We start from the raw sequence: 23,547 nt of genomic DNA on the forward strand, positions 1-23,547 counted from the left end.
AAAATAACCTAACTGTGGTGTATCACACCTGAGTTCAATTTCCGTAGCCACCCCCAGGCCTGATTACTGCCACACCTGTTTCAATCAAGAAATCACTTAAATAGGAGCTGCCTGACACAGAGAAGTAGACCAAAAGCACCTCAAAAGCTAGACATCATGCCAAGATCCAAAGAAATTCAGGAACAAATGAGAACAGAAGTAATTGAGATCTATCTGTCTGGTAAAGGTTATAAAGCCATTTCTAAAGCTTTGGGACTCCAGCGAACCACAGTGAGAGCCATTATCCACAAATGGCAAAAACATGGAACAGTGGTGCACCTTCCCAGGAGTGGCCGGCCGACCAAAATTACCCCAAGAGCGCAGAGACGACTCATCCGAGAGGTCACAAAAGACCCCAGGACAACGTCTAAAGAACTGCAGGCCTCACTTGCCTCAATTAAGGTCAGTGTTCACGACTCCACCATAAGAAAGAGACTGGGCAAAAACGGCCTGCATGGCAGATTTCCAAGATGCAAACCACTGTTAAGCAAAAAGAACATTAGGGCTCGTCTCAATTTTGCTAAGAAACATCTCAATGATTGCCAAGACTTTTGGGAAAATACCTTGTAGACTGATGAGTCAAAAGTTGAACTTTTTGGAAGGCAAATGTCCCGTTACATCTGGCGTAAAAGGAACACAGCATTTCAGAAAAAGAACATTATACCAACAGTAAAATATGGTGGTGGTAGTGTGATGGTCTGGGGTTGTTTTGCTGCTTCAGGACCTGGAAGGCTTGCTGTGATAGATGGAACCATGAATTCTACTGTCTACCAAAAAATCCTGAAGGAGAATGTCCGGCCATCTGTTCGTCAACTCAAGCTGAAGCGATCTTGGGTGCTGCAACAGGACAATGACCCAAAACACACCAGCAAATCCACCTCTGAATGGCTGAAGAAAAACAAAATGAAGACTTTGGAGTGGCCTAGTCAAAGTCCTGACCTGAATCCAATTGAGATGCTATGGCATGACCTTAAAAAGGCGGTTCATGCTAGAAAACCCTCAAATAAAGCTGAATTACAACAATTTTGCAAAGATGAGTGGGCCAAAATTCCTCCAGAGCGCTGTAAAAGACTCATTGCAAGTTATCGCAAACGCTTGATTGCAGTTATTGCTGCTAAGGGTGGCCCAACCAGTTATTAGGTTCAGGGGGCAATTACTTTTTCACACAGGGCCATGTAGGTTTGGATTTTTTTTTCTCCCTAAATAATAAAAACCACCATTTACAAACTGCATTTTGTGTTTACTTGTGTTATATTTGACTAATGGTTAAATGTGTTTGATGATCAGAAACATTTTGTGTGACAAACATGCAAAAGAATAAGAAATCAGGAAGGGGGCAAATAGTTTTTCACACCACTGTATATATATATATATATATATATATATTTTGCTAAATTCTAAATTTTATTTGTATAAGTAATCCACATGATTTGTAATTGACGATGACAATTACTTCAAAATAGTGAAATTTGCAAGTGCACACATCTTATGAATCAATGGGTCACTAAAGGCTTTGAAAAGTTCAGTCTGTACACGTGCACACCTGAGAAATCTACAGGGTTGAAGGGTCTGGCTAAGTAACCAGTAACGGTGCCAGGCACAAAGAAATCACCATACCATATTCTAAGCCTGCTTAATTAATCCAGTGCTATGCCAGCAAGCATATGGCACAAGTTAGGAATATTCTCAAGACAGGATGCCAGTCCATTGCAGGGCGAACAAAGTCACATGCACACATTGCTAGGGCTAATTTAGTGTTCCCAGTCCTAATCTACTTGTCTTTGGACTGTAGGGAGAAAACGGAGCACACTGAGGACCCAAGATGTAAACTCTAATCTTAGTGTTAGACGGCAGCACAACCAATACACCACATACTCTGAAAAGAAATATTTTTTAGATACAAAATTGTATTACAATGTTGATTACAAACAGGCACTAAAGCATGCTAAGTTGGTGGTGAAGGACGTGAAGGGCTGGACTATGGAACACAAATCCAAAATGTAGGACTGTCTGGATTTGATGACTGATCCGTCTTTAAAGATTGTCCTAAGAATCTGGACAAATACGCTGACATGGTGACAGATTTTGTCAGGTTCTGTATGGACTTGTGTGCACCTGCTAGTGGTAGATTCAGTTATCAGCGACATAGATAGATAGATGGATACGTTATTAATCCCAAGGGGAAATTCACATACTCCAGCAGCAGCATATTGATAAAAAACTATTAAAGAGTGATAAAAATGCAGGTATAACAGACATTATTTTCTGAATAATTTTAATAATTTAATAATTATAAAATAAAATAATTTAAAAATAATATAAAATAATTTTCTGAATTTCCCATTGGGATTAATAAAGTATCTATCTATCTATCTATCTATCTATCTATCTATCTATCTATCTATCTATCTATCTATCTATCACTTTGTATAATGTTAATGTTTACAATGAGTGGACTTGAAGAGTCGCATAGTGTGGGGGAGGAACGATTTCCTCAGTCTGTCGCTGAAGCTGCTCCTCTGTCTGGAGATGATACTGTTCAGTGGATGCAGTGGATTCTCCATGATTGACAGGAGCCTGCTGAGTGCCCGTCGCTCTGCCACAGATGTCAAACTGTCCAGCTCTGTGCCTACAATAGAGCCTGCCTTCCTCACCAGTTTGTCCAGGCGTGAGGCGTCCCTCTTCATCATGCAGCCTCCCCAGCACACCACCGCGTAGAAGAGGGCGCTTGCCACAACAATTCTGATAGAACATCTGCAGCATCTTATTGCAGATGTTGAAGGACGCCAGCCTTCTAAGGAAGTATAGTCGGCTCTGTCCTCTCTTGCATAGATAATCAGTATTGGCAGTCCAGTCCAATTTATCATCCAGCTGCACTCCCAGGTATTTATAGGTCTGCACCCTCTGCACACAGTCACCTCTAATGATCACGGGGTCCATGAGGGGCCTGGTCCTCCTAAAATCCACCACCAGCTCCTTGATTTTGCTGGTGTTCAGTTGTAGGTGGTTTGAGTCGCACCATTTAACAAAGTCCTTGATTAGGTTCCTGTACTCCTCCTGCCCACTCCTGATGCAGCCCACGATAGCAGTGTTGTCAGTGAACTTTTGCACGTGGCAGGACTCCGAGTTGTATTGGAAGTCCGATGTATATAGGCTGAACAGGACCGGAGAAAGTACAGTCCCCTGCGGCGCTCCTGTGTTTCTGACCACAATGTCAGACCTGCAGGTCCCGAGACGCACATACTGAGGACTGTGTGTAAGATAGTCCACGATCCATGCCACCAGTTATGAATCTACTACCATCTCTGTGAGCTTGTCGCTAAGGAGCAGACGTTGGATGGTGTTGAAGGCGCTAGAGAAGTCCAGAAACCTAATTCTTACAGCACCACTGCCTCTGTCCAAGTGGGAGAGTGATCGGTGTAGCATATAGATGATGGCATCCTCCGCTCCCACCTTCTCCTGGTATGCGAACTGCAGAGGGTCAAGGGCGTGGCAGGCACCCAAGGTGGAATCTTAACTGGGTGGCATGGGGTGCCCACATTGAAAAATTTGGAATGTGATTAGATAAATTGAACTTTGACTTTTTAAATAAATAAATACATAATTAGGTACTGTAGATAAGCAGATAAGTATTGTACGTGAATAAATAAATACACAAATACACTTTGGTCTGAACACACACTGGAATGACTATAAAGCAAGAAAATTAAAAAAAGAAAGAAAACTTCTGCCTTTGCTGTCACAGTCCCAGTGAGCCTTTATGCAGGCATATTGCCACTGGTATAAAGAGCCCCAGTAAGTGTTTCTTAACACAATTCGTTGGTCAGAGAGGGGATGTGCAGCATTGCTCATAATGGCACTCAGGTTTGTTTAAATTCTCTTCTTCACTACTACCTCCAGGCGGTCCAGAGTGTGTCCTTTAACTAAGCTTGCCATTTTAACTACCCTGTTGTTTCAGTGAGCCTCTCTTGAAGTGACGTTACTCGCCCAGAAAATCGCACTGGCCATTGCAGAGTTAGAGAAGATGTGAAGAATGTCCTTACTCACATTAAAGGAATGCAGTTGTCTTAGGACCAAGAGCCTACTCTGCCCTTTCTTTTGTAATTCCTATGTGGGCTGAGACCAGTCCAGCCTGTTAAAAATGTGGACCCCCAAGTACTTGTAGTAGTGAACCACTTCTACATCCACTCCTTGAATTGCAACCGGACATAGAGTTTTTTTGTTGATGTTGAAGTGCAGACAATTCTCTTTGCACAAGAAACAAAGTTCACCCTTATCCCATACCTGTACAACCCATAAGTGCAGAATCATCTGAGAATTTCCTCCAGTGCCATGACCTGGTATTATATTTGTAGTCTAAGGTGTACAGATTGAAGAGATAAAGAGACAGGACTGTTCGTTGTGGTGCTCCAATGTTGCTCACATCCATATCAGAGACACAGTCCTTGAGTCTCACAAACTGCAGTCTGCCTGACAGATTGTCCAACGTCCAGGTCACCACACGCTCATCAACCTGCATATTTACCCCTTAACAGGGGTGGCTGGATGGTATTGAATGCACAGGAGAAATCAAAAAACATAATCCTCACAGTGCTGCCAGCTTTGTCCAGGTGAGATTAAGTCTTGTGGAGCCGATAGATAATTATATTATCCACTCCAATCTTTGCCCAATAGGCAAACTGCAGTGGGTCCAGGTGGTCTACAACTAGAGGGCTCACATAATCCAGGACCAGTCTCTCAAAGGTCTTCATGATGTGAGACATAAGTATCACTGGTCTGTAATCATTAGGTGAAGAGGTGCCTGCCTTATTTGGAACAGGAACAATGCAGGATGTTTTCCAGAGCAGCGTAACTTTCTGGAGTCTTAGAGACAGACTGAACAGGTGACAGAGGGCACCACAAAATTGGTCATCACAGGCTTTAAGAACGCGAGGACTGACTCCATCTGGTCCTGCTGCTTTTTCTGTGTATAGCTTCCTCAGTTGTCTCCTTACTTGGCCTTCAGTTACGGACTGCACACTGATAGTCAGAGGTGAGCTCATCACTAGTCATGCCAGTTCATGTAGTAAGAGTTATTGATGTAATGGAGATGGTGTGGGGGGAAGAATGGTTATTGGAAGAAGTGGGTCAGTGGGAGGGAGAAACTATTAAAGCTATTGGTTCAGGGTGTCAGCTTTGTCCACATCCTCTTCTATCACCTGAGCCTCGGATTGCTTGAGTTCCAGACATCTCCATGTTTTTCAAAGTGAGTTTGTTTTCTGTATTAGCTTTGTAAGATTTGTTTTCTTCAGCATATGTCCTTCGGAGCCTCTTTGTCACCAGATCTGAATGCTCTCTTTTTCACATTCAGGAGACCTTTGAGCTCCTTAGTAATCCAGGGCTTGTTGTTTGGAAAGCAACACACTCTCTACCACTTATCTGGTGGGAACAGATAGCCATCTAATAACAGACTTGTAGCTGTGAATAAGATGAATCAGGTTGTGGTCAGATTTACCTGTAGGAGCCAGTAGATTACACTTAAAGGCATCTTTACCATTTGAATACCTCATGTCCCGCTTGTTATTTCCTTGAGTGGAACAGGTTAAATTTGTCATTCTTTGTTCTAAAGTCACATGGCTGAAGTCACCACATACAGTATATTAACTGCAGGGTCGAAGTGAGTTACAGCATTCACTCTGGCACAGCATAGCGTTAATTTGTCGAATTTTAATGCTGTACAGGTTTTTGTTGGTCAACAAATCAGACCTGTCAATAATGACAAGGAGTTTAAAGATGTGCTATTAGAACTGGGGGGGGGGAATCAAATATAAGGCATTATGAGATGCTGTTGAGAATCTTCTTGGCAAATACTAAGCACCAAACTACATTCAGCTGGTTGACAACATGCTTCAAACATACTAAACCATGAAGTGCAGCATGTTGCTCAAGATTCATTTTTTTCATTCACATTTGGACTTCTTCCTGCTAATCTTGATAGAGTCAGTGATGAACATGGTGGAAAGTTTCACCAGGTCATTACAATAATGGAAAAACAATGTTGAGGCAAATGGAATCCGTTAATGTTGGCCTGGTATAGTTGGATGCCAAAACGAGAAGCATCAGAGGCTGAGTGCAAACAAAAAATCTGCCTAGTTGAATGAATGCAATGTGTTGGCATCATTAAGCGATTAAACACACTAAATTCAATAAAAGTTAGTTTAATTTTTCTCAAATTTCTATGTGATACATCAAATTAAAATTATATTTGTTTTCAGCTTGAAAGTGTCTATCATAATCACCAAAAACATTTCAGGGAGAAAAACATTTGAAAAAAATTTTAGTGTCCATTTTATACTAAACTTTTTTTTTAGTGTCATGGATGGAGGGTATACGTGTATGTGCATCTTTGGGAGTTATTAATATTTGTTTTAACAATTTACTCACTATTTTATGTAAAGGTAATTTGACTGTTTGCAAGATTACAACGTAAAATAATATTATTTGGTGTACTCGTGTCACTGTGCTTTTGTATTATGCATTGCTTGATAAAGGTTTGCTTTGAAAACTCTTTAGATACTCACCAATGTTTTGAGTTTAATGCGACCGTTTTTATAGTAAAGCCTATATTACTCTGAGTTTTTTGAAATTTAAAGGTTTTGTAATTTTGGTGATCACATGTCTAAAGAGGGTTGTGCCATGGTTATTACTACAACATTACAGATCTAGCATTCTGGATTTGGACTCAATGCAGAGTCACTGTCTATGTGCATTTTGGACATTATCTTCCACCCATTTAATTAAATATCCTTTTAGTTTAATTGGTGATTTCAAAATGGATTGTGTAACTGTGTGTTTCTGTGAGTAGACCCTGTGATGGATTTATACCTAGTCCAGGATTGGTTTCTGTTTTGTGTCAAATGCTTCTAGAGTAGCATCAAGACCCCATAATCCTGACCGAGGACTTCAGGTTCTGTTTAGTTGCAGGGAATGTTTTGAAATTAAAGGTTTTAAAACGGGGCAGTTTCTTGTTTCTTGTCATGCTCCCCTAGCTCTAACATGGCTTGAAATCTACACTTGACTGCACACAGCTCAGATATTTGCATGTGTCGATCAAACTTTACATGCTTCACTGTACTTCCTGCCATTATCTGATTAAATTCTCTGCTGTTTGTTATGCTGTAGCTCACCATTCATTTGCCCAGCCTAAACTATGAGTGCAGTGACATTTCTTACATTGGTTCTTGTCCTCTGGACTAAGAGTGAGTATGTTGGGTGCAAGTCCAGGTGTACAAGTCAGTGTAGTTTATAATTTACAGACTAGTTTTGAATTAGACTTTAGGGCAGGTCAATCTTTATTTTATATAGCACTTAAGAAAGACACTTAACAAAGAAAAGAAGATGAGTACAATACAAATCAAGGCAAGATAATTCATTTATGTGGATCAGGTTGATGGATTTAGTCATACGGAGATTATTTGTTCAAGGTTTGGTGGAGACCAAGCCTCAAAATATTTTAACTTAACTTGGAGAATCATCTGCTGTTTCAGAAAAAATAAATCCCACATAATAATGAACACAATCCTCTCCACCACCTTAATCTAATACTCTTCCTCCTTTTATTTCAGGTACCAGTGGGGACATTGTGGTCACTCAGTCTCCGTCCATTGTGTCTGCTGTTCCTGGCAGCACTGTGACCATCACATGTACGGCAGACACAAAGGTAGACGATGACATGTCATTGTATCACAAGGCCCCTGGACAGACATACAAGCTTCTGTTTGGAGATAGTTCCAGACAAAGTGGCGTACCTGACCGGTTTACATTTTCTGGCTATGACTACAAGTTTACCTTCCAAATTATTAATTTCCAGCCGGAGGATGCAGGCTTTTATTACTGTCAGCAGAGTGAAGCTACACCTTGTACACAATGATCTAAAGTCATACAAAAACCCTCTAGATGTGTTGAAAAGCAGAAGTTCAGAAATTCAGCTTGAGAAGTACAACAGAATGTTCTCAGCATTTATCAGTGTGAAGCGTATTATATCTGATAAAAGCTCTTTAGTGGGCAGGACCCCTTCATGTTCCACAATAGGTTTAATTACTTTTTCATTTGTTCTTGCCTTCCTTGATGTGTTAAGCTGTTAGAGATCTAGTCCACAAATATATCAGTTCAATAAAAACTATTGCACAATGTAAATATGTTAGAAATGGTCTCAGTCAGGTTTCAGATTTCTTGTATCTGTAAGAGGCTTACCTTTTATTTTATGACACTGAGAAAAATGCTTTTGCATTCAAAAAGTAGGGTTTATAGTTCCATAGAAATGATGCAATCATACTGTACTATACATGTACACTCTGGTTTGTTTTAAATAAATAGAAATAATAAATAGCCTAAAATACATTTGTGTGAAAAAGTGCATCTCATGAAAACGTTTTCTTTTTAAACGTATGTGGACATTCCAGATTGGATCTTCTTTTAAACATTATCTTTAGATAAAGGTTATATAATATAAGAAATAGCATGTCACCTTTACATATTGTACTTCTGTAGGAAGTGTGAGAATTTAACTTTGGTTAATTAATTATCAGTCCTGCCTTTAGCAATTTGGTATGACTGAAACTTTATTTACTTTCCTCTGTTGTAACCGAGGGTCTCAAGCCATTAGATTTATATCAAGGTACCTGAAGTACATTTGTATTAAGGAGCAGAATAATACAATTTATTGAAAAACATGAGGATTATAGAAATATGATAACTGCATAAACTGTAAATATTGACAAGACACAAACCAGATGAGACAGACAAACATGGAACACAGAAGAGGCTGGCTGTTTACTGGCTTTTTAGTGATACTCTGACATCGATATACGATACCAATTCTTTAAAGTTAATGTCTTTTGTTGTGTGGAGTTGCTGTTGTTGCGCCAGGATCAGGTGGACGAGTCTTCTTGCTTTGGAGTGCACTCTTTCTGTTTGCATCATGGCCCTTTGTTTGTAGTGTTCTATGCTTTTCTCAGTTAGGCCCTTTGCTGTGCTGTCTGTAACTTCACAGGGAAGAGCATTACTCATTCTGGCACAAGAGTTTAGATGCTGGAGTTCCCTTCTTGAAGTAATTGCTTCTTCTAAGACCAGGTTTATATGTTCATGTGACACGACGCATGCTCCATCAGATGCTACTGCTACCCAAGCGTTGTACCGTTTACACTTGTGCGCGTACTTTACGTATATCTGGAAGATTCCACCAGGTGGCAGTGCGAGATATCATCACTGTGAGAACACGTTTGGATTCGCTGTTTTGTGAATTGCCTGAAACATCCATTTATTCCAAGGACACCTTGCCACAATATTTCTGAAAAGGATGAATGTTTAATGATTAAATCCATCAATCCAGGGATGTGCCCATTTTAGCAAGCATTGGGCACGAGGCAGAAACAATCCCTAGACGGAGCATCAGCTCATCGCAAGGTGAATACAAGCACACACATACACTGCTGTCATTTTAGCATCACCAAATCCCCAAACCTACCGGAGCACATTGTGGAAACCCACCAGAAAAGCATGCAAACTCCAGGTGACGTGACTCACTACGAGACGGCAGCGCTACTGCTTTGCAACCGTGCCGCCCCCATATGTGTAATTATTAACAGTATTCATTATTTAAACAAAGTTAACAATTTCTCTGTAAAAATGTAATATACATACTTTAATGCATATAAATCTAAGGATTCTAAATGAGCAGAGAGCTGGAATATCATAAATGTGAAGTGTTCTGTGTGGCAATTGCTGCTGTCAGTTCAGGAGGAAGCCCGTGAAGCACGTAGTGATTAACAGCTGGGTCGGTTTTAAGATGATGTTTATGACGGTCTACTTTAATGATGAAATAAACCATGTGATTAAAGTGGACATTTCGGGATTTAAGCCAAAATTTCCACTTTAATCACAAAACAGACCTTTTCACTGTGTCCTTAATTTTTTTCTGTATTGATCAAATAAGCGTATATTCTGATGTTGTTGTGAGGATGCAAAAAAAAAAAAAAAATATGGAACAGAAGATGGCATGTGAGATTTTTTTTAAATTATCGTGTCGTTACGATGGGGAATATGTGATGCTTGAATATAAATGCATCACAAATGCATTTGTCTGTCAGCATTTTGCTTCGCCACATCAAACCATTCATACATCGATCCCGTACGATCCGCATAGTGCCTTTCTGCCACATGTAGATGGTAAACAGAGACTCTGACATCACATTCCGACTTAATCACACCTCACCCCCCGACTTTTTGCTGGTACTGCAACTCTCGCATGTGTCACATTAATTTCTAAGGACGTGCTCAAAGGATGCGTCAAATGAACACTGGGAATGCGTGGCAGCCATGATACGTGCACGTACGTGTTCTGAGTGTGAAGTATAAACCGGCCCTAAGACTTCTCAGACTGGGGTCAGTCATTGGCACAGGGCTTTGCAGAGCTGATCACACCTTTCAGGCCTACAAATAGAAAGTGGCTGATCAGCTTTTAGGTTTCAGAGAGAAGAAGATCGTTTCAAAGAGTGAAAGTTTTTGAAGGAAGGTACAGTTGCACTCAAAATTACACAACTCCCATTGCAAGTTAGGTTATTGGCAAAATTTACAAACTTTCAGCAATAAAGAAATCAAACAAGAACAATTTAAATAGCTCAACTACAACTAATGTTACAGATGGCTTCTCCACATTCAACACAAAATGCCACTTTTAATAACTACTGCAGTCTCAAGAGAATTGTCCAAAAAGTTAACAAACAAGATCATTGCTTTGCATAAACAAGAAAAAGGATGCAAAAAGATATCAAAGGCACTGAATGTTTCTAGAGATACAGTTCAAAGTTCACAAGTTCGAAGTTTAAGGAACACTGGCTACACTACCTGGACGTGACAGAGAGGGGAAGCTATTATCAGCTGCCACCAGATTTCTGAGGTGGCAGGTGGCCAAAAAGCCTCGAGTGACTGCAAAAGGTCTGCAGCAAGACTTGGTGGCAGCAGGCACTGAGGGCTCAGTTTCCATAGTAAGGTGTATACTAAATGCTGAAGGTCTCCATGACATACACCACTACTGAACATAAACACAAGAAAAAATGGGTTCCAATATGCTTAAAACCATATAATTAAGGCACAGAAGATTTGGGATTCTGTTCTTTGGAGTGATGAAACAAAACTGGAACTATGGATCAGCTGTATGTCTGGAGGAGGAAAAGGAATCATATGCTGAAAAGAACACCTTGTCTACAGTGAAGCATGGTGGTGGCTCGGTGATCCTCTGGGACTTCTTTGGTTCTTCTGGCACTTCAGTGGATGGAAGGCACGATGGATTCAATCAAGTATCAAGAAATCCTAGGAGAAAATGTCATGCCATCTGTGAGGAAGTTGAAGGTCACTCGTCACTGGCCCTTCCAAGAGGACAAAGACCCCAAGCATACTTCAAAGTCCATCCAGGCTTGGTTTCAGAAAAAGCCCTGGAAGATTCTAGAGTGGTCATCACACTCATCTGACTTGAACCCCATAGAAAATCTCTGGTCGGTTGCAGAACACAAACCCAAGAATATTAGTGAGCTGGAGGCCATTGTCCATGAGGAATGAGCAAAGATTCCTGAGGAATGCTGTCAGAAGCTGGTGTCACTTTTGCAGCAGGTCATAACAGCAAAAGTGTGCTCAACTGAGTACTAAATATGCCTGTCATGAAGGGGTTGAACAATTTTGAGACTGCAGTAGTCATTAAAAGTGGCATTTTGTGTTGAATGTGTAAAAAAACATTTGTAATATCTGTTGTGTTGAGCTATTTGAGTTGTTCTTGTTTGATTTGTTTATTGCAAAGAGCTCAAAGTTTGTAATTTTTGCCAATAAACATAATTTGCAATAAAGGTTGAATAATTTTGGATGCAACTGTGTAACTTTGTGCGATTTGAGTAAAGTCACATCCAGTTACAAAATCAGTGCCTTCTCATAGATGTGTTATTTTGTTTATCACGTTTGTCATTTGTCAAATTATAGCTCTTTGTTTGGACTTGAGTGTCCATTTCGCACCTTTTGGTTTGAAGGGACCTCGGCGAAGATGTCAATTATCTACACCTTTGTTATCATATGAAGTACAGGTTGAGACTGGTATGTACTGGAATGCAGTCACTTACTTTGGGGAAAGGTGAAGCTAGGTTTCTTCACCCCTTGTTAAATCTGCTGTCTTAACGGGTCTAGTGTGCCACTAAAAAGCCTAGCAGAATGGGCAATGCCCAATTTGTTCTACACTTATTTGCATAATTTAAATAAACATAAAAGCAAATGCAAATTAATCCATTATGCACCTATATTTATAACTACCTTAAATACCTAAGACTAGAATGTGAAGACCCAGGTCAGGTGCAAATAATTAGAAGAACATCATTAGAGAGGATCTTGGAGGAACCTGTCTTATTGAAACCTCAGACATCTAATCTACTCTGCTCTTTGTTGTTCAAGTGTGTGTGTGTGTGTGTCTCTCTCTCTTCTCGCCTCTCGCCTCCTCCTTTTGCCTTCGCTCCTCTTTTTTAAATGTAAAATGTCCCGGATGTATCTGGTGTGTAGAACAGGTGATTTCCATCTCTGGGCTGTGGTCTCTCTCCATCATCCTTCCCCTCTGCACTTACAGGGACAACATTCAGTGACACATATATAACGGACAGTAAACTTAACGATGAAAACAAAATGCACTCAGCCCAAACATAGAATATAATATTTTTAGCCCCACTACACGTTTTGTGCAGGTTTCTTGATAGCTGGGCTCACACTGCGCATTACATTGGGTGTCAAGGGTATAGATTTCAGTTCCATACATTTTCCAATATCTGTGATTGGATTAAAACTATGTTTATGTGTGGTTCTTGCAACAAAAACATTTCCTAGTTAAATGAATTTGCTTTTCGGGTTTAAGATCTTTGATTTTTGATTAATGTTTTGAACTTGCCAACAGGTTGGTTATGCTTTGGGTGACAACTTTGGCTTGAAATCTCAACAACATCTCGTCATCTGATCCTTTTCATTAAAAAATCCTCACTGTCAGTACCCAAAAAGGAGAAAGGTGAAAAGCAAAGAAATCAGAGATCAGAACCCTAAATTTTCACAGTTACACTGACGACACGTATGTTTTTTTTGTATTGTTTAAATTCAAAAGCTTCGCTAAAGAGGACTTTAATAGCGGTAATTTTGTCACATTCAACGACGTGGCTTCTGAGTAATGCATGCTAGTAATAGGAGTTGTTGCTGATTGAGAAAAAAAAGACAAAATTGTGTCACCTATTAATAAAAACAAGAATCTAAAACATCGACATAAAATATAAATAAAATAATGTGGAAAAAAATAAGTGCCATAATAAATATTACACAAAACAAATTCAGAAAATCATAATAATAAGAAATGTAGCAGGAGTGGCAACAGCAGAATTTCAGAGCTGAATCTGCTGCTGAATAGTCGGCGTATTTTTGATATTTTCAGACTCAATAGAACTGCATTCAGTCCAGAGCAGTTTTACTGGGATAAGTGCTGGAAAAATGAATGAATATAGTGCTTACATTGTTTGTGCACTATGAAATGTTTAATGATATTATTGCTTATAAATTAATCACAGAACTTTCCAAGAAAAACTAATATGATCAATTAAAAAAATGTCAGTGCAATGGATTAATTCTGTTAGAAGAGGAAAACAAAATGAAGTTATTCTGTTACTATACACCAGAAGAGATTATCAGTAAACAGTCAATGGGGAAAATACCAACAATAAATGTGAGAAAATTAAGCATTGCATTTTAAAGCAAAAACTAAAAGCATCAAAAAGTCAAACCAAACAGCCCAACACTAACTCTAAATCCTTAACCCTCACTATACTTGAATGTTGTTGGCTTTGGTAGTGGGATTGAAAGTTCGGATGCTAAAGTTTGTGAGTCAGAAATTGCTGGTATTCTTAGAGGGAACCAAAGCTTGGAAACCAGAACGGGTGCACTGCCATCTTTTATAACAGTGGCATGAGGACAAGGCCAGATTAAGACCTTTGAGGGCCACAGTGTGTCGTTGGTCAAAAGCTCCTCTGAAAATACCCCGATACGCACAGACATACACTTACACGGATGTTAATGAAAAATCAGTTACAGGGTTTAAAGTCAGACAAAATTTCCAAAACTTTACATCTAGTCAACTTGACTTTCCTCCTTTATTCGTTAGCTGGTGAGGCAGCTTTCTGTTTTTATGCACCTAAAATTTGGAATAATTTACCAATAGAAATATGCATGGCTAAATCTGTGGAACATTTCATAAAACTTCTAAAACCTGTTTTTTTAATTTGGCTTTCCAGTAATTATATCACAATATAATGGTCTGATTATAAGTTTAGCTCCTTGATGTGTTAATAAGTACCCACCATTAATCCATTGCTTTTTTTATGTTTTTTGTGTCCCATCCTGTGTGGTGGTGCTAAACGCTACCCACACCTGCTCAGAGTGCTCTGTGCTGCAGTCACCAGGGGTACTGGAGGAAACGAGGAGGGCTTGGAAACCTTTACTGGTGACAATACAAACTGTATCAACTGTACCCAGTGGAAGGTGAACGAGCAGATGATCTTTGTCATTCTGACTTTCATGACGCAGAAACTGATTACCATCAGACCTAAATATTTGATTTGCTCTTTTCTGTCTTCTGACTGTGGGCCTCCAGTGGTTTACTTTTCTCCTATGGTTCATCGCAGGAGTTTTTTATTTTCCTATTGTTTTTTCTTGGTAGAGCATTGTATTGTACCATATCAATTCTCCCCACCTTCCCTTCTACATCTATAACCTCAGGCAATTAGGTGTAGTAAAAGACAAGCAGGAGTTAAGTTACAATTTAAATGATGTATTATTGATAATATTCATAAATAATAACAATATGCAAAGTACATTTGAATATTGGCAACCATACAACCTGATAAATGGTGATGCGTAGTTTCAGGTGGCACACAGACTTGTTACTTACTTAAAATGTCTCTAGTTAAGACATCATTTGTGGTCAGCTTTCTTCAGAACAGGCCGCATGCCTGTCTCAATATGGGGAGATAGAACATCTTTACACCTGCCCTCCAAACCGTATGTTAACGTAAAGATTGGCAGTTAAGCAGCCTGGCTTTCCTGTGGGGGTTGAGAGACAGACTTTAGCAGAGAAACACTTACCAAACTTGTTTGAGGCAGTTCCCCCAAACCCTGTCGTAAAATTCAAAGAGACCCATTCCTAAAAGGGGGGGTAAACATGAATGCTTCTCACTAATGTAACACTAATATTACATTGCTTTGCCTAAGTTACAAATAAAGACATACAAAATATTTATCAACTTGTATGCAAAATTTCATATCACAGCACCTCTCCTCTGTGTCAGCTGGTGAAACAATCACATTCAGGAATCAAGAACTTCATCTAAATTCTAAATCAACGGAAACCGCTATGGACTGTTTTATTTGCTTTTGTATCTTTTCATTAACTTTAATAACATCAAACTGTTTGTTCTCAATGGGTTTCCATGCACATACTGTATGACTAGGTAAAATGTAGATTTATATAGTATATATTTATTTTTATATATATTAATTAGATTTGGTTGTTCTATTGTCAGTCTTAATATATAACTATTTTAATTAGAAAACCTTTTTTTGATAAGAGGGAAGGTTTGTTTTGCAATTTAGTGGATTAATTTTGCTTAACAATACCTGGTTGATTTTGTATTTAGTATCCTTACATTTATTAGAAAATATCATGGTATTAATTATTGATAATAATCCACATAAATGTGCTGTATCTATTGTTTCATTAATCTGTGGAAAACACCTTGAGATGCATGTAAATGTATGATATTATTATTATTATTGTATTACAACAAATGTAACAAACTAAATGATGAGTGTAACATCAAATCTGCAGGAGATCAACTCTCTTCTGACAGCACAGATAAAGAACATCAAATAAACATTTATAAAGGCCTATGCTTCCTTGGGGCAAATACGTAACTAGTCATTTTTGGGTTCACATATTTGCAATGAATAAAATAAAAAGACTGGAGACGAGTCCAGGAGGGAAATGCTGGACGTTTACATTTACAGGATGTAAAAGTAGACACAAATGAGGGCAGAGTAAGTTTCAACTGTGAGAAGAACAGGAGGTACAAATGGGTAGTTATAGCAAAGTCTGTCACAGTGAGAACAACAGAAACACTCGCGGCTGTAACTGTCATAATACGGAATCGTTCATTCATGTTTGGTGTTGTTTGTTCTGTCATGTCTCCAGCAGTGAGTGGTCTCATCATTCATATTGTTGTTCACATATATGTTGGTGCAGGCTGCACTTTGCTTCTAAAGCTGCTAGAAGTCACAGTATTACCTTTATCCTAACTATCTGCAAGGTTGTTCTCATTTATCTCAACTGCAGTATTTACATTCCAATATTATGAATTACAAGTTCTTTTTCAAATTGTCAATGTTAAGCTGCAAATCGGTGTCTTTTGCTTCTCTTTCTTTTATCATTTTCCTTTGCACTGCACCATTTTGGCTCTTGTTTTGAATGATCATCTTGACTTCTTTCTCTTGTGGCTCAGAAACACATCAAATGTACAAGTCAAATCAAATCAAGTTGGGGAGCATGCACTGGTACACTGTGTTACCACACCCACTACTCAACAAAACAACTCGGGATCCTGGTTGGCAACCCCCCAAGCAGACACACGGTGGAGTCCCACCCTCCGGAAATGACCCTCTATCTGCTGCAGCCAGGTGTTACGTGAGCGACCCCTTGGCCTGGTCCAGCCACTCGGGTCCCCAACAATGAGGATCTTACGAGCCGGAGCACCCTCAGGGAAATGCGCCACATGACCGTAGTGCCGTAACTGACGCTCCCTCGCAATACAGGTAATGTGCCTCATTCGGGATTCCATGAGCAACTGCTCATTCGACACAAAGTCAAACCAATGGTACCCAAAGATTTTCCGGAGAGACACAGTACCAAAGGAGTCCAGTCTTCATCTCAGGTCACTGGATAGTGTCCATGTCTCGCAACCATATAGCAAGACAGGAATCACCAGGACTTTAAAGACTTGGACCTTCGTCCTTTTGGAAGAGTCACCAGAGACATGAATGTCACTGCTAAGGTAAGTTAACCTCTTGACAAGGTCGACAGTCTGTCCGCAAACAGACACGCCGCTGATGGCCGTGCCCAAGAGGTCATTAAAGGCCTGGATCTTGGTTTTTATCCAGGACACTCGCAAGCCCAGACTCTTAGACTCCTCACTCAGTCTCTCAAGTGCCCCGATCAGAGCCTCCATTGACTCCGTGAAGATCACAGCATCGTCAGTAAAGTCAAGAGCTGTGAATCTTTCTTTACCAACAGATGCCCCACAGCCGCTGGACCCCACGACCTTGCCCAACACCCAGTCCATACAAGCATTGAACAGAGTAGGAGCAAGAACACACTCCTGATGAACCCCAGAATCAACTGGGAAAAACACAGAGGTTCTGTCTCCACTCTGCACAGCACACACAGTACCAGTGTACAGACTGGCCATGACATCCAGCAACCTCAAGGGGATCCTGCGAATCCTCAGAATGTCCCACAGGGCAGCTCGATCAACTGAGTCCAACACTTTAAGAAAATCGACAAAGGCTGCAAGAAACTCTGTGATACTCATGTTTGTGCTCTATGGGAACCCTCAGTGCCAGTATGTGGTCGATGGTAGACTTCTTAGGCGTAAAGTCAGACTGTTCCGGTCGCTGGTAGGTGAGCAAGTGATACACAGATCCTATTGAGGACAACCCTAGCAAGGACCTTACCAGACACCGAGAGCAGTGTTATCCCCCTGTAATTGCCACAATCCAGGCAATCACCCTTCCCTTTCCAGATAGGGATGACAAGTCCCGTTTTCCAGTCAGTTGGGATGATGCCAGTCTCCCAAATGGAAGCAAAGATTGCTTGCAATGCCAGGAGGACAGCCTTACAACCTGCTTGGAGAAGTTCACCCCGGATACCACAGATCCCAGCAGCTGTTCCTCCCCTCAGATGGTTCACCACTTATGCAATCTCAGTGAGATTGGGTGGTTCAGAGCTAATTGGAAAATCAGCCTCAAGGACCGTGGACCCAGAGATATCCAACATCATAGCCGGAGGATGAGCTTTGAACAACGGCTCAAAGTGGCTAGCCCAGTGGGTCACAACTGCAGTGTCATCCATAAGGACTGTTACATCAGCCGCCCTGACTGCGACTCTGAGGAACAGATTCAGATGTGCGTAATGCTTCAGTTCCTCTGTAAGCAGGGTGTGGTTTGCTAGACCACAGATGGTGTGTCACTTGCTCACAGATTTCTCTAACAAACGCCTCTTTATCTGTCCTCAGAGCCTTTGCAGCTGTCCTTCTCAGTTCCAGGTACAGACCAGAGTTACCATTGAGCCGTGCGCTGCAACTCTTCTCGATGATATCCAGGGTGCCCTGCGAGATGAAACACCTCCTTCTGGGAACACTGGTAACACCAACCCAACCCTCAGCAACCTTCAGGGTCTTGTCACAGAAGGTCTCCCACATCACATTAGGATCGGCAGTTGCACCCAAATCTGCAAGTTCCTCACACAAACTGCGTGCAAACGTATTAGAAACAGCCTGATCTTGGAGTCTGGCCAAGTCCAGGCTCATTTTCCTAGTAGGTGGTAACCTACTGGACCTAAGCTGGATCCTAAGAGTAGCAACAACAAGTCTGTGGTCAGAATTCACAAACTGGGCACTTCTGTAGACCCTGCAGTTTTGCAAGAGCCTCCAACATCTGCCCACCAGGATGTGATCAATCTCCTTCACTGCACCACCAGTATTGAAGTACCAAGTCCAACAATGTGGTTCTGGGTGCTGGAACCAGGATACAGCGATTCGCAGCCCCTGACCTTTTGCAAAGTCAAGGAACATGGAGCCACTTTCACCATGGTCACCAGACCCATGAGGACCGAGACAATCCTCATAGCCAGCCCTGTCAGTGCCAATGGCTGCATTGAAGTCACCCATGACCAGAGGAATATCATCTCGTGGGCACCCATCAACCACCGAGTGAAGCTGCGAATAAAATGTCTCCCTCACCAAGACATCACTCACCGCGGTCAGAGCATACACTGAGATAACAGATAAGGCACCCAGGGAGTGCTGTAATCTGAGTCTCATAATACGCTCGTTGAAAGGAGTGACATCGGACACCATCGGAAGAAGCCAATCCGCTACAGCAACAGCCACTACAGCAACACCGACAGAGATCTGGCCAGTGTCCAGTCTGCGCACCTCAGAGAGTGCTGCCACTGAAATCCAGAGTTTACGCAGCTCCTCCGACAGCAGAGGAAGATGATCATCTTGTTGGAGAGAAAAGACGTTCCATGCGCCTACCTGTATGGGCCGCCTCAAATTGGGACCCAAGTGCTGCCGTGCAGCGGGCAATGCCTCAGCACCACACCAGTTTAGTGTACAATCTTATAAAGGTGGCCTGTGATGGTGCCCCACCCATATCAGTCAACCAGCTTATTATTTAGGACTGATATGATAAGTTAATAATAGTGAGGATCGCAGTGGGGTTGGGCGTGTGCTGGATGACGAGCTGCTTTGGCCTTTTCCCTTTATTATGTGTCTTTTCTCACATATGCGAAGGCCCCATTGTGAGCAGGAGCCCGGGGTCTGCACCCAAGGTACCCTGATGGTAGACACGGCTATGCATGAGGATGTCATATGTCTTGATTAGGTGACTGATTACGGATGTCATTGCTACACCTAAATTGACCATCACTAGGAAAATAATACAGAAAATGGCAGTACCCACAAGAAACCCACAAAACAATGGTGCCGAAGTAACGCAGTTAAAATAAAGTTAAATCATACACAATAGCAATTACAGCTTCAAAAATAAAAATAATAAAAAATGTATATTAGACTTTCAAAACATTATAATAAAACAAACAAGAATTCATTCCAGAGTTACAAAGTATGTTATATATAAAATAATCTGAAACATTAAATTAAGGGGAACCAAAACTCTGAATAGCCAACAAAGTCAATGAAAACCATGAACAGGATGATGGCAGGAGATAATAGTATAGTAGATAATGAAGAGTCACTTAAAGGAAATTCATACTTCTCTTACATTCTCAAATCCACATAATCCAACTGATTGCCATGGGATTAAAATTCAAGATAGAAAAAATGGATGTGCTGATGCTTGACCAGCAGACTTAGGCAGAGAGTTGCAGAGAATAGGTATCATAAGGAATCTTTACTGGCTATGGAGTTATCTCTCAGATGTGTGACTGAGAAGTTGACTTCCATTTCCTAGCAATTTTGTTCTTTTATATACAGTAGATCGAAACCGTTTACCAAAATCTAAACACAGGAGACAATTTTCAATCTAGTCACAAAGCGTGTCTTTGATTAACTTAAGTTAAAGTTTTTTAGAGTGACAGTGACGCTCTCACAGCATACTCTTTTCACATTCTCCAGGTATCATATGTAGATATCTGTTTGGACCTAATCTTATGCATGGACGGTTACTCTTAGTTTGGGCTTGTAATATGCATATAACAAATGGAAAGAATTTGTTCTTTCTATCCTGACTTGTACTCTTGGATGCAAGTCCTCTCAAACAAAACATGTCATTGGACTCTGGAGCAGTGGAAACATGTCCTCTGGAGTGATGAGTCACACTTGACTATCTAACAGTCTGAAGGATGAATCTGAGTTTGGCAGATGGCTGGAGAACGCTACTTTCTGGACTGCATAGTGCCTCCCATAAAGTTTGGTGGAGGATGGATAATGGTCTGGGGCTGTTTATCAGGGTTTGAGCTAGGCCTCTTGGTTCAAGTGAAGGGTAATGCAATACCATACAAAGACATTTTAGGTAATTCCAACTTTGTGGTAATAGTTTGCCTTTTGTGTTCCAGCTTGACTGTGCCCTTGTGGAAAAAGCCAGGTCCATAAAGACATGGGGGGACTTGATTGGCCTGCTCAGAACCCTGACCTCAACCCTTCTGAACACCTTTACTATGAATCGAAATGCCAATTGTAGGGTCTTTTCATGCAAATGTTCTTTTGGCTGAGTAATAATAATAATAATAATAATACATTTTATTTATATAGCGCCTTTCCCATGCTCAAGGCACTTACAGAATAAATAAAGAACGGCAGAATATACAGTATATAGCATTGTACAAACCAGATAAATAAATAAAGAAGATTAAGACAGTAAATTCTGAAAAAGAAACAGACAACATAATTGATGGTCTAGCACACACACACAGGTTACATTAGCATCTTGACAGAGAAGTAAACTGAGAGAAAGGTAATAAAGTCAAGTAGAGCTAAAAGCCTTCCTGAAGAGATGAGTTTTGAGTTGTTTTTTAAAAGAATTCATGGAGTCAGCTGACCTGATTAATTTTGGTAGGTCATTCCAGAGTCTGGGCGCTATACAGCTGAAGGCCCTGTCACCCATGGAGTGTAGATTAGTGAGGGGCACAACAAGATTACCAGAATCAGAGGACCTTAGTGGGCAGGCAGGCACATAGTGACGGAGAAGGTCACTGATGTAGTTTGGTGCGAGGTTATTTAAAGCTTTGTAGGTTATTAGTAGGATTTTATATTCGATTCTGTAGGACACAGGGAGCCAGTGGAGACGGAGCAGGATGGGTGTGATGTGCTCGCTGCTGCTGGTTCGAGTAAGGACTCTCGCAGCTGAGTTTTGAATAAGCTGGAGCTGTGATATAAGATTAGAAGGGGCGTCTGCCAGTAGGGAATTACAATAATCGATGCGGGATGTGATAAAAGCATGGACAAGTTTCTCAGCATTAGAGAAGGAGAAGAAGGAGCGAACACGGGATATGTTACGGAGGTGAAAGTAAGAAAGTTTCTTAATGTGATTTATGTGGGCGGAATAAGTGAGGGAGGAATCAAAAATGACACCAAGATTTTTTACAGTAGAGGCAGGTCTGATGAGATCACTGCCAAGATGGACTGGGAAGGAGCTCATTTTATTAAGTTGCATTTTAGTCCCAATTTGCAGGAGTTCAGTTTTATTGCAATTTAATTTTAAAGAGTTCTGCTCCATCCAGGTTTTAATTTCACTAAGGCAGGTTGTGAGCTGAGAAAGCTCTGATGAAGTTCCACTTTTAACATTGAAGTAGAGCTGAGTATCATCTGCATAAAAATGATAACCCAGTCCATAGCTACGGATAATATGGCCAAGGGGAAACATGTAAATACAGAAAAGCAGAGGACCGAGGACAGAGCCTTGAGGGACTCCTTGTGTGACTGGCGCTGAGCTGGATCTGCTCTTGCCAAGACTAACAAACTCTTGCCTATCAGTCAGATAGGACTTGAACCACTGGAGGGCAGTGCCAGAGATACCCAGCATATTCATCCATTCTGGACAGTAAGATGTCATGTCTGGCAGTGTCAAATGCTGCACTGAGGTCTAACAGAATTAATATGCTGGTTTGTCCAGAGTCTGCTGCCATAAGCAAATCATTGGTTACCCGTAGCAGAGCAGTTTCACAGCTGTACCGTGCACTGAAACCAGACTGAAAGGGTTCCATCAAATTATTAGAGGTTAGGTAATTGGTGAGTTGGGAAGCTACAACACGCTCAAGAACTTTTGACAGGAAAGGTAAGTGGAAAATAGGCCGGAAATTGTTAAGATTGTCAGCATCAAGGCCAGACTTTTTTAACATTGGGGTTACAGAAGCAATTTTAAAAGTGAGCGGCACAGAGCCAGTGTCAAGGGATGAGTGTATTATTGTTGTAACAGTCGGGATTATGGCATGAAGGCAGGATTTAAGTAGTGTGGTGGGGATGGGGTCCAGTACACAAGTAGTCGGCCTCATCTTACAAAGCAGGTTATTAACAAACGCAGATGTGACTGGTGAGAACTTAGAGAAGGAGCTGGATGGAGTGGGAAAACAGGGAGAGATATAAACAGATGATGTATTTATGTTAGTTGAATTATTTAGATTTTTAATTTTGTTACGGAAAAAGTGGAGGAATTCCTCACAGACTTCAGTAGAAGAGGTAGTTGGACCAGATGCGGGTTCGAGTAGTTTATTAACTACAGAGAACAAAACCCTTGGGTTATCATGGCCACTTTCTATTATTCTGCCATAATGGGTGTTCTTGGCAGAAGTTAGTGCTTCTCTGTAAGCTCTTTGGTGGTCAGAGAAAGCCTGGATGTGCACAGTGAGGCCAGTCTTACGTGACATTCTCTCAAGGCGTCGGCCAGCTGCTTTCATAGATCGCAATTCTGAGTTATACCAAGGAGCTGAACGCTTAAAGGAAACCTCCTTATGTTTTAAAGGAGCTGTTTTATCTGTAGGCACAGACTCCCACAGACACACTCCAAAATCATGTGCAAATCCTTTTTGTGGCTTTTATAACTGCAAAAGTTGGTGGCAACTTCATATGAATGCATATAAATGCCCATGGTTTTGGAATGGGATGTCCAACAAGCTCATAT

At 40.9% G+C, this 23,547-nt stretch overlaps 1 gene segment (V, D, J or C); it reads left to right on the forward strand.

Annotated features, from left to right (window-relative positions):
- The first annotated feature begins 6,775 nt into the window (after positions 1-6,775).
- LOC127527994 (immunoglobulin kappa variable 3-15-like) lies at positions 6,776-7,948 on the forward strand. The segment is given in 2 exon segments: positions 6,776-7,277; positions 7,644-7,948. Coding segments are annotated over 2 exon segments (354 nt in total).
- The last annotated feature ends 15,599 nt before the right edge of the window (positions 7,949-23,547 follow it).

The sequence above is a fragment of the Erpetoichthys calabaricus genome, chromosome 5 (assembly GCF_900747795.2).
Source record: "Erpetoichthys calabaricus chromosome 5, fErpCal1.3, whole genome shotgun sequence".
NCBI classification, from domain to species: domain Eukaryota; kingdom Metazoa; phylum Chordata; class Cladistia; order Polypteriformes; family Polypteridae; genus Erpetoichthys; species Erpetoichthys calabaricus.